We start from the raw sequence: 12,442 nt of genomic DNA, 5'->3' as shown, positions 1-12,442 counted from the left end.
AGACAAAATATCTTCTTTAGGAAGCAGTCACTTGAATGGACAGTCATTGGTTAATGGTTGGTCAATGATAGACAGTCATTGGTCAATGGTTAGTCAATGATGGGCAGTCATTGGTCAATTGCTGCTCAACGATGGGCAGTCATTGGTCAATGGTTGCTCAATGATGGGCAGTCATTGGTCAATGGTTGGTCAATGATGGTTAGTCGCTGGTCAATGGTTGCTCAAAGATGGACGGTCATTGGTTGGTGTTGGTGTTTAAAAAACAGTCATTGGTCAATGGTTGGTCAATGATGGGCAGTCATTGGTTGGTGTTGGTGTTTGATTTAAAATCATTGGTCAATGGTTGGTCAATGGTTGGTCAATGATGGACAGTCATCATTGGTTGGTGTTGGCATTTGATTTACAATTATTGGTCAATGGTTGGTCAATAATGGACAGTCATTTGTTGGAGGTTTGTCAATGATGGACAGTCATTGGTTGATGGTTAACCAATGATGGACAGTCATTGGTCAATAGTTGGTCAGAATACAAAATGGCCATGCTAGTCTTCGATTAAATGTCTCATAAATGAATTGAACACTATACCATTCAAAATCCTCCCTCACACAAGGACAAGGGGATTGTGACACTGCACGCTCAAAATCATATCCATTAAAGCAGTGAGCATGTGCAATACGTCTCTGATATTTGGCTGCTACCCCCAACAGACACGCAGACGAGTTTCTCTCATCTCTTGGACTCCACAACTTGTAGTCTTGAGTAGAACATGTTTTTCCTTTAAAATACAGGTTTAGAAGGTTAGTAATGGCTGATCTTTATTGCCATGTTTTCATCATTAGCTCAAACTGAAGTTGAAGCAACATACAAACAATGACAGCAGTATATATCAAAAGAAAATTTGAAAATTCTGGGAGGTCAATCAACACAGTCAGAAGAATTCTTCATTTTAGGGGGTGGAAGTATTTTCAATCTTGATATTTCTCCTTGTTTTGGAACCCAACCCCCTGCACCCACACACACCCAATAGAAATTTCCACCCAATATTTATGAATTCAGCACTATAAAATCAAAACAGAAACTGTTGGTTTGTTGGTCAGCAGATTATCTCAATTGGTTGACAGTTAGTCGACAGGACATCACTACAGGTGATAAACAGACGACAAACGATCCACAAACAACAAACACCCACCAAGGTAGGAATTTAGAGCAAGGAGCCTATAGAATTTTGAAAACAGCAGTACGACAAAACCTTCTATTATAAAATGTCAATATTTTCTACCCATTACCTAATGCTTTCCTCAGATCTACATGCACTACAGTCCACTCATGTTTCTGGATATGAGAGCCAAAGATAGTGAACTTGGTGTTTTTTTGTCCTGGTTCTGTTAGAAGTCCATACACCCGCATTCTTTCAGTATCAAGGAATTTCGTTGTAAGCCATGTCTCTCCTTCATTCCAGCTGTAGCTATGAAAACAAGACAAAATCATTCACTATGATAAGAAAATCAAGACAAAATTATGCATATGATGAGAAAAACAAATAAATATTATGGACCTTACACGGCAGCTATGTTTATCTCAGGGGAATTATAAAAACCTTTGTTTAACCTGCATAAATTTATTTTAGAGCACTTGAATGCAAGGCTGTGCATGTGAAAATCTTATCTTGTTTCAGTCAACATGGCTGCCACATGATCAATGTCTATGCCTTGCTTGAATCATCAGCTCATCATAGATAAATACATATATTAATGCTACATTGTCATATTGAAATAAAGGACTACATGATTTACTGTATCATTCAAAAATAAAATGAAATGAAATGTGAAACAAAACGACAGGGCAGAGCAGGGCAGGGCAGTTGATAAATTATGATGAAATCATGCTCAGCCTCATCATTCCGTAAAAAAATAATATTTTATTATAGGCGACTTACTATATCAGGTTTGTTGGAGACCACCTTGGAACTGCAATCAGAATGCCACCATGGTCACCAATGTTGTAATAAAAAGATCCTTTCAGTACCTATAGTACAAGGACAGAATAGAAGGATGAATAAGCCTGAAGCAAGATGACGTTTTACCCCCGACTATATACCATAATAGTTTTTAAAATTCTTTCATATTAAACTTTTTGATTCCTTAGAGAATACAGGAACAATAGTCATAATTAAAGAACAAAAGCAATGTGAAAAGGATTATGGTCTAGAGATGGGGGTAAAACGTCATCTCGCTTCTGGCTTATTCAGAAGAATGCAAGAATGGGATTGATGGTGAGATGTTAAATGAATGAGGAATATGAACACAATAGGAGTCTAGGATAGTGTTGAATGTCTGTTATCAATAATACCAATAACTGATCAATTAATGATAATTAATAATAATTGTAAAAACTTGTGATTTGTCTTGATACTACCTCATGCCAAGTCAAACCACCATTGGAAGACAAGAAGACATCTGCATTCATCTGAAGATTTTTTCCCATTGTACCTACCAACAAATCACAGACATGAAGTGATTACGACATAGAAGATACTGTCAGAGTGGGCCAGAGGGGCAAATCTTAGCAAAATCTCTTCCTACGGCAGCTACAGAATTTGTCAGATGAGTGATTAGAACATACTCTATTAAATAATTTATATAACTTGTCTGTATGGTGTACACATGCAATAGCAGACTCAAATGTATTGCTGTGTTTTCTTTCCTCTCTCCAGAATGTGAAATGTGCATCATGTGAATTGCAAGTTTGTAATAGAAGAATTCTTTTAAGCTGCAAGCACATGGTGATCAGTGTTTGACCAGTACTTGGAGCAGATAATAAAGGAGATTCAAAGACGACAGCAATAAATAAATATTCTCAAACAAAGCTCAAGTAACTACTTAATTTTATGATATTATAAGTAAACATTAATGACTGCAGGAGATTCAAAGACGACAGCAATAAATAAATATTCTCTAACGAAGCTCAAGTAACTAATTAATTTTATGATATCATAAGTAAACATTAATGACTGCAGGAGAAACTTGGACTAGTACTGTAGTTACAACCACTATGAATTTTTAGATCTTACCCATTGCCATGACAAGACCAGGAGCATTTTCGCTGGAGATCATTGGTGAATATCTGGTGTAAGGGTATTTACTACCAAACTCTTGAGAAACATGAAGAGAACAGTTGGGCTGGTGGGAACATGAGAATAAAAGAATTAGGTCTGGCGATGCATGACACTGCATTTTATATTAAGCAGCACAGTGATTCAGTGGCAATGTGACATAACCATAATCTAGAAATAATATGCTCTTTATGACCATCCAACAGTAGTCCAGAGCATGGCTGACAGTCAGCCAGCAGTTGATTGTGTGTTGGCCAAACAGTCAGCCGATTCATGGTTCTGCTTCCCTTAGTTACTGTTGCTACTGCAACAAATTATTGAGAATTTAGAAATCTGATCCCTGAAAATTGATTATCAGTTGTTTCTATCGTTTACTGTCCTTTGAAAATAAAATGTCCTCCTTATCCTTGATAGTACTCTCTTTAAAACAGATACTGTGCACATAGTTGCTTGTGGGAAAAGATTTTAATTCCACTGGGAAAACTGCTGCTCTGTTGATGATTGGCTCGCTATTGTCTGGGGGGAACCATGAATTGTCAACTGAAAAGAGTCAACTGGTAATAAAGTACACAATACTCCATAATCCACAGTTGATGAGAATGACCATTAAAAAGGTGGGGTCAAACGGTTGAGAGCAACATGTGATAGCGACAAACAAACTGACAATGATCTGACAGTACTCACCAATAAACAGTTCAATGGCTTGTCAAGACTGTCCACCTTTGGTGCTTCAAGTAGCTTCCACTCTCCTCCTTTATTGAAGGTTATCACAGATACCAGGTGACGGCGTCCCACTCTCCCTGGAGTCAGTTGAGTGGCAATGTACACACCCCTTAGACTTGCCACTTTGTGCACATCAACAAACGAATAGCTGATGTACCGTCTGAAATATATTTAATATTCGTTTACAATAAAATAGTTTTGGTAGTTGGCTACTCATTTCCCTTTGATCTTATGGAGGAAAACCAACACAGTCACCAGTAGCAGGAGTACAAGCTGTACATGAGTACACATTTGCCTTGCAAGGAACCCTTGGAGGGAAGGGATTACAAGTTTTTATTTATACACGTTTGACATGAAATTTTCCCCAATCATGATTCACAGGCTCGGATCAAATGTCAAACCTCACATGAGCTGAACCAAATTAAAACAATGAATAACGAGGCTGCCGTAAGATCAGCTCATGTGAAGTTTGATGTTTGACCTGAGCCTTAGTGGTCTAATCTTTACAATTTTTGGTAACTAACTTATTAATAATTGATATACTGTCTATTATAAGATGTGATATATAGTGCATAATGCATATCTTGAGTATTTCATTTTTGTGGCAGGATTCACAAAGTTGTCCCAGAATGAACCCATTTTTTATTTCTCTAGGACTGATCTTCTTGCCAGATTCAAATCTTGTTCAGGATCACATACAGGATTATTAATGTAGCATTGCTCACCGTAACCAAGGATTTCCAGTTTTGTAAGAGAAGTACAGCACTCTAGATAACGATAATGTGTACTTAATCCCTGATGTATCTGAGATGTACAGGTGTGTGGTACTCTGGTCGTGGCTTACTGCTAAAAACACCTGCTTCTCTGAAGCATCACACACTAGGAAGTCCTGCAGTAAACAAGTTGAAAGAAAACTAACAATTAAGAAGCATTTCCTCTTATGGTATGCCTGTGACTATATAGAGAGGGCAGGTTTAATGAGCTATTATATCCCTTGCCCCACTCTTTTGTACAGATTTATGAAATAAAATTTTAAAACACAATGCAAAAGTGTACTAAAAACTGTAGATGCAACTAAATTGACAAACTTTCTAACTTAGCCAAACTGTCAAGCTAGTCTTGAGCACTGGCATTAATATACTGTATGTAAAAGGCTTTGATTTATGCACCAAAATTCACCATTTTTCACCATTAATATTTATTTTTGAAAGTTGAATTTCAACTCTCTGTCACCATTCCGTTTAAACCACTAAAACATTACTGCAATTTCCATAAACATGCTAATTCTGTGTCTCCAAGCTAAGTTGCATGCTGAACTTTGTTTTTTTCCTGCCGCCAGTCAAAAATATGAAAGGTACAGACTGATTAGGTTTGATTGACGGCAGCGGAAAACCAAATTTCAGTGCGCAGCTTGTAGACAAAGAGTTTGCATGTTTGTGAAAATCTAGTAAACCACTTACTACTGGTCACTCTATACTAGTCCAATATGACACCCTGGATATACCCCAACCCCCATCCCTAACAAATTAATATTTTAATTAGTTAAACTAAATAATACATACCATTGATGGCATCTGTGTTGGTATTTGAGCAGCTCTGAATGGACCACGGTTTAAGGATACCATCAGGATTAAGCCATCAGAGGTGCGGCTGCTTTTAGGCTACAAGAGAGAGAAAAACATAATTTGATAAATAATAATATTTAAATATATAATAAGCAAGGTATTCATATGCACCACAAGCTCACCCCCTGAAAATAACTTTAAACCAATTACCTTTTACTTCCTAATAATGTAAACCCTGAAACTGTAAGATGCCCTTTCAAACGGTTCCTGTCAAACTATATACTAGAGAGAGTATAATACTATGAAGTTTGATAGTCCAGCTTGGAACTACATCATTTACAGGTATTTCCTGAATACCGTAATTTGCTCTTGCAAGCCCTCTTATTTGTGTAACAGATTTTGATATTGAGATACTGTAGCTAGTCAAGAGCTCTCTCTGTGTCTTGTATGAGTGGAAATAATATTATAGGCAGCAGCGCTGACTTACAAATTAAATCATCCCCTTTATTACCTTAGTAGCAAACATGTATTCATTCATCACTTCAAAGTTGGTCACTCCTGAGATCAGAGACACTGCAGTATTTGTGTTATAGTCAGTTTTGACAACCACAGATTTGCTACCTGTCAGTCAGAAACCAATGAAAAAGGATGTTGGAATTTTTTAGACAACCATACTTTATTATGGCCTTGCTGCTCTTTTTTTATTTATTTATTTATATATTTTTTCTTTTCTTTCAAAATCCAGATAAGATAAATTGAATTAATTTAAAATTCAAGGCAAGTCATTCCCTTAAATCTAAGAATGTAATCACGTTAATTCCACTCCAAGGAGGACGGAAAGCCTAACAGATTTTCCACCCACTTCATAAGGCTACAGTACAGATAGATTGAATTAAAATTTAGAAGTCGATTTTTGAGGTGGAGAAGCTGGAGGAAAGGCCTTGAAGCACAGGAGAGTAACCAAAAGGCATTCTCTACACACATGACGCTGAGTCCAGAAAATGAATGGTCCCAGGTTGCCAGAGGTCAGGGATTGAGAACCACTACTATATGCCACTTGTACTTCCCTAGGTTCTGAATTCAAGTGGTTGGATTTCAGGGACGAGTACACTGGCCTGACAGCTTGAAATCTGAGTCTAGATACAGCACCCATTTTCTAGTAAGATTGCAATACCTGTTTGACGCTCAATATACAACGTATCTGTACTTTCATATGGAGAAACTCCCCTGTGGTAATCATAATCAAAAATTAGTATTTTACACAAGTGAATATAATAAATACGGCACTCTCATTGGTCACAATTGACGTCTTAATATACGTTTTTATATTCACCTACAGATGAATATAGCAGTAAAGGCACTTTTTCTCTGTTATTTATTTAATAGTACACTCAACAAAATTACTCGACTCTGATTGGTCGAGAGGAGTACAATTATAGCATTAATTGTACACCATAGGAGTACCGAATTAAGTCGCTATAGAAACACGGCCAAAACTTGGAATGTAAAATTATTTTCTATCATTTTGTACTTAAAAAAATATATAAAAATTTTAAATCCTTTTTATGCATTTCAGTTGCGCGATGGACTGAAAATCGGCCGCCAAATAGACAAAGATGAACAGCGTCGCTTCGCATTTTTTACTGAAATTTTGTTGAGTAAACTATAAACAAAAAATCCCACGATCTTCTCGTACAATTCGGAATAAATTGTACTCAAGATTGTGCGATTTCCTATACAAATTTACTTCTGCTAAAAATACCAATACTACAATTATTTGCCTCAGCCTCAGTGAATATCAGGGAATATTTTTTGTCAAGCCGCTTGAAGACTCGCATCTTGGTAAATATTCCCTGCCAATATTAACTTTGCCTTCAGCGAATAATAATGTTACTGTTAAATATTGAACATTGTTAAATAAATATAATACAGGGTATGTACTAAAAAAATACATTAGCACAACATTGAGGAATATAAGTACTACATGAATGTTGTAGCCACAGTAAGCAACATCCCACCATTTACATATATCTACTGGCATCCTAACAATCAAACACCATTTGGCTATTTAAAATATTATCATCATCATCATCACTATCATCATCATTATTATCATTATCAAAATATTAATATTATCAAAATATTATTAAAATATCATCACCATCATGATTATCATTATTGAAATATTAATATTAAAAGCAAAAAAATTGATTTTCATTTAATTATTTGTATCATCTTTTATTTTTCAACTTTTTTAACAACTTTATTGGCCTTCAAAATTCAGCAATAGTAAACAATGACAGCAAACAAACTAAAGAGGGGAGGGGGGGAGGGGGGAATCTCACCAGTAATAGGTTTTGACCCTTTCATCCTTTATTGTCCATGTCTTGCCAAAGTCTTTTGAGACATAAAGCTAACAAACAGAAAGATTGTCAATACATAATTGTCCATTCACAAATAAAATAAAAAATGTAAATTAATTCTTATGGGATTTAGCAGTCTGCAGCATTTCTACAGGGAAACTGTAATTCCAATTGGAATTTAGAAGTTGGTTTTTACGAAGGGAAAAAAACTGGAAATCCCAGAGAAGCAATTCTATTCAGAGGAAATTTTTTTCAATAATGAGCAATAATGGCAAAAAGTGCCAAAAACTAGACCTTCGTAGAAGTTTTGATCCCAACTTTTGTTTTGGGATAACACTAACCTTTTTTAAACAGTTAGAAACTGATGTACCATGATAAAATGCCTGTTTGAAGCGGTATTTTTAATCGTACAAAGATGTTTTGTTGCATTTGTGTTAGAATGTAGCTTTGTAAGGCTTTTTTATAGAAAATATACGGGAAATAAGCAAATGAAGGCCTAAACCTCATTTTCGATTCAAGTTTTTGCTTTGGGTACACTTTGATTCTACTTTCATCGGTCATCTCCACTTCCAAACAAGTTAAACTTTCTGCATAACAAGATTTTAGCCTTACAAGTACAACAGCCTTTCTTCAAGAAAATAGTTGTTGGTACTCACTGCTTGAATACGAAAAGAATTCTCTCTTAACATACAACATCAAACCCGGCAGGAATTGAACTTTGGTCACATTGGTGAGAGGCAAGCGCATTGTTTATCAAGCCTAGGATCAGTAACTATTTACCCTTTTGACAGAAGAAGTCTTGTCATAAGCAAGTACCACATTTGGGTTGGAAACATGGAAGGAAATATCATCAGGTGAGAATGATATTGCTGTGCCTTCAAACGTCCTGCAGTCATCAGTAGTGCTGTAAATCATCTTATTCTTTCTGTCTGTAAAAATGTACTGGAAAAAAATACAGGAAAAGTCAAGGACCATGTAAACCATATAGCAGAGTTTGGTTTTGTTGAGCGCATTCAATTATTGTGAGCTACCTTTGCCTTTGAATAAGCTAGGTCCTTTTTTGACGAGATTAGAAAAATATAAATGTACATTGTAACTACTACAGTAGAAAGATGGCAATCATGGTAAGCGATCAAGAGCTGTTAATTTTTTAATTAATTGTCATTGATCGATCATGCATAGGTCAATGGTCAATGGTCTCATTGAAAATGTTTTCAATCAGTTAAGCATATTATACCACTTGGCCATAGCTGATAGATTAGCACTTGCAAGCTGCCAGAATGGCATCACATATTAATAATAATAATAATAATAATAATAATAATAAATAATTTTAACAATCAGTAGCTTTAATAATGCATTATCATAGGATCCTAGCCAAAGAATGTAATCAAAATCTATATATAAAATATCTAAATATATTTGTAACAAATTAATTAATAATAATAACAATAATAATAATAATGATAATAATAAACTTTATTAAGCCCTTTGCATAAAATTTCAAAGTGCTTTACAGATATAATTTATATAATAATAATAAATAATAAAAATAATTTATAGAATATACAATGTACAAATACATAAAAGCAATAATAATCATAACAAATAAGTCTATAATTCTATAATATATATGATTTAATAATAGTAATCATATTAAACTAATAAGAATATGCCTCATTAATATATAAATGTGTTTTGAACTTCTTTTTAAAACTTCTTTTTAAAACATACCTTTGTTTTATCAATGGGAGAAGAAAAGAACAAATTTATCTGCGCTGGAGCACCATTAGAAAGGTTAAAATAATGAGTATAATTTTCAAAGGTCTGAGCATAGTCTCTGGAGATCCATACAGCACTGGTGCTTCTTGAGGTCATGACTGGATCAACAGTTAGTACAACAACTGTTTCATGGTTATCGCCAGACCAGTGTACATACGCCTTGTGATGACTGTCATTTAAATTCATCTGAAAAATATATACAAAAATACAGTTTGTGTTTAAACTGGGGTAAATCTTTTATACAGTATTCAAGCAATTATTAGCTACATAGAATGTACTTTATGCCAATACTCAGGGCTTACAATAACTGCCAGTCTTTGGACAATGTCCAACCAGAACTGGGACTTGTCCAGTCAAATGTTAGCCTTGCCGGTCATTTTGACCAGTTACATTTAAGCCGCATCTACACAAGCAATTGACAAGGAAAAGCTGGCATGCTATTTTTTCCTTGTCAAGGAAAAATTGTCAAGGTTGAAATTTGATGTAAATGGACAACAAGGAAAATGTGGCAAGGAATATTAATGAGTTTAGTTCTCAGTCTTTCTGCGTTCCTGTCAAAATAGAAAATGACGGCTAAAGCAAAAATAGGTTGAAGTGATTTTTAATTTTTGCTCCACAAGAGACTGGAAAAAATTTTTTGTTAATACTCTGCTGATTAAAAGGCATTGCAGGCACAGCCAAAACTTGTCAAGTAAAACTTGTTCATCATCTACACATCTAACTTCCTGTCTGTCCTTAGTGCCTTGGTGGATGGGGCTGTACCTCGTCAAAGCAAGTCAATTTATAAATTATATATTCAACTAATACATGCTTACATGTATATCAGTCTATAGAGGATGTATTGCATGGTGGCATGAAGATATGAAGTTTATTTTCAAAGGGTGAAAATATTTCATGAGGGAGCACAGCCAACAAGTGAAATATTTTTCAGCATAAAAATAAAATAAACTTCATATCTTCAAGCCAACATGTTATTTTCTCATATAGACATATTTACAAACAAAAACTTGTTGAAAACATTAGAAAAGATGTCATCGATATCTTCACTAGTGAGGATATGGAAAATATTTTACTGAGGTCCTAGATGTACATAGTAGGTATAAAAGATATTAGTGAAGTTTTCCCCAAAAAAACCACTTATATCTATATAATAAAACAGTAATGATAAAGAGGTAAATTATACACCTTGAAAAGATGAAAAACTTACTAGCATGAAGGACTAGCATCCAAAACACCTTTTTTTTTTCATCTTTTCACGGTGTATAATTTACCTTTTTATCATTACTGTTTCATTAGAAACACCGATGCAGCTCACACTAGTTTTTAGCTAGCTATCTCTTCTACATAATAAACATGCAGTATACATAATACTTTATAAATGTTTGTCTCTATCTTAGAATCTTCGAAAGACTTTTAAAGACGTTTCGACTTATCTTCTTCAGTGTACTGTTGATGTATTGGCCATGCTCTTTTAAAAGTTGGTGTTAGCACAGCTAGCCCACATGCTAGAGTCCTTTATTATAGAGTTCTATGTATAATTTCTGGAAGCTTGTCTCTCATTAAGAACCAAGCTTCCAAACATAGTCTTTTGCCCTGTTCCATTTGAGTATACATATATGGAAGCTTACATAGTATGGAAACCATAGTATGCATACATAATCACTGCAATTTTCATAAACATGCAAACTCTGTGCCTCCGAGTTGCAAACTGATTTTTTTTGCCGCTCCAGTCAAAACTATGAAAGGTTCCAACTGATTAGGTTTGATTGCCGGCAGCGAAAAACCAAATTTCAGGGTGCAGATCGCAGACACAGAGTTCGCACGTTTATGAAAATCGTAATAATGATAATTTTAAACATTCTAACTTTAATTTTTATTATAAATAATAATGTATCTACTTTTCTCCGCTTCTTCGTGAAGAACAATGTGAAGAACAATAAACTGAAAATCATAAATAAATTCTGAAGACCAGACTTGGATCTGAAGGATTAGATATAAAGTAGAAAATATGATCTCTAATGATTACGGAAGTAAATCTGCCTTTGCTGAAAGTAAAAATTACCTGAACTCCACGAAACGAAAGAGATATTTAAAAAAGTTGGAAAAAAGTGAATGAAGCTGCAAGGTTTATTATCGATGCGTCATTTAAAGGTTGGATTAACACCATACATGTAGTTACATAAGAGAATGAGTGTGAAGTTTATTAATCAGCAGAAATACGAACGAAGAGAACGACATTCAACACAGCTAGAAAATTCTTCAATAAATACACTTATTTCAGTTTTTTGTCGTATTTAATGTAGTTATAAAGATATTTCAACTTACCTCGACTATTGTTGGGCTAAAGTCTGGGTTAATAGAGCGCCTAGAACGCTTTTCAAACTTCTTGAAGATCTTGTCAACATCAAGATCGCGGTTTTTCAGTGTCGAAGGAGTCGGTTCATAGTTGATCTCATGCAACTTAGACGGCGCTCCAGGCAATGGTTGTCGACGTTGAACAAGCACTGAGGGATAATATCCTGCAAAACCTTGATCTGCAGAGACAGTATGTAGGATAAAGAGAGCTAGAAAAGAGAATATTCTGCTTCCTTGCTCCATTTTGACACAGTCGTTTTGTTGTCTTAGCATGTCCTGGTACCTCCAGCAAGTCACGTGATGACGTGACGTAAGAAACATCATAAGAACTGCGTTTTAGGCCCCGTCAATCCGAATTTTTATTTATTCGGTTCCATTTCGAAAATTCGTTTTCGGTGAAGAATTGTTCCGGATTCGCCCGGACTAGTGTGGACGGGGCCTAAAACTATGATCGTGTATAGATTGAAAGTACACAAAAACACTTTTATGCCTTACTTTGATGTAAGACACATTGAAGTATCGGGTATTAAAAATTATATTTA

General features: G+C 35.0%; 1 protein-coding gene across 1 annotated transcript in view; it reads right to left on the bottom strand.

Moving 5' to 3' along the window:
- Positions 1 to 12,192, bottom strand: part of LOC116293375 (sortilin-related receptor) — a 37,292-nt gene extending 25,100 nt beyond the window's left edge. Inside the window, exons 1-14 of the mRNA XM_089029057.1 lie at positions 11,871 to 12,192; positions 9,498 to 9,731; positions 8,544 to 8,705; positions 7,746 to 7,813; positions 6,575 to 6,627; positions 5,912 to 6,021; positions 5,398 to 5,496; positions 4,561 to 4,724; positions 3,797 to 3,995; positions 3,071 to 3,179; positions 2,416 to 2,489; positions 1,937 to 2,025; positions 1,287 to 1,465; positions 586 to 775 (exon numbers count right to left, since the gene is read on the bottom strand). Coding sequence (XP_088885183.1) covers positions 586 to 775; positions 1,287 to 1,465; positions 1,937 to 2,025; positions 2,416 to 2,489; positions 3,071 to 3,179; positions 3,797 to 3,995; positions 4,561 to 4,724; positions 5,398 to 5,496; positions 5,912 to 6,021; positions 6,575 to 6,627; positions 7,746 to 7,813; positions 8,544 to 8,705; positions 9,498 to 9,731; positions 11,871 to 12,173 — 2,033 coding nt within the window. The 5' untranslated portion in view covers positions 12,174 to 12,192. The remainder of the gene's footprint in view (positions 1 to 585; positions 776 to 1,286; positions 1,466 to 1,936; positions 2,026 to 2,415; positions 2,490 to 3,070; positions 3,180 to 3,796; positions 3,996 to 4,560; positions 4,725 to 5,397; positions 5,497 to 5,911; positions 6,022 to 6,574; positions 6,628 to 7,745; positions 7,814 to 8,543; positions 8,706 to 9,497; positions 9,732 to 11,870) is intronic.
- Positions 12,193 to 12,442: the final 250 nt, after the last annotated feature.

The sequence above is a fragment of the Actinia tenebrosa genome, unplaced genomic scaffold (assembly GCF_029948245.1).
Source record: "Actinia tenebrosa isolate PJP-AT-01 unplaced genomic scaffold, QUT_ActTen_1.0 PGA_scaffold0__85_contigs__length_37466705, whole genome shotgun sequence".
NCBI classification, from domain to species: Eukaryota; Metazoa; Cnidaria; class Anthozoa; order Actiniaria; family Actiniidae; genus Actinia; species Actinia tenebrosa.
The sequence above is the reverse complement of the archived record's forward strand: the minus strand, read 5'-3'. Positions and strand labels throughout refer to the sequence as shown.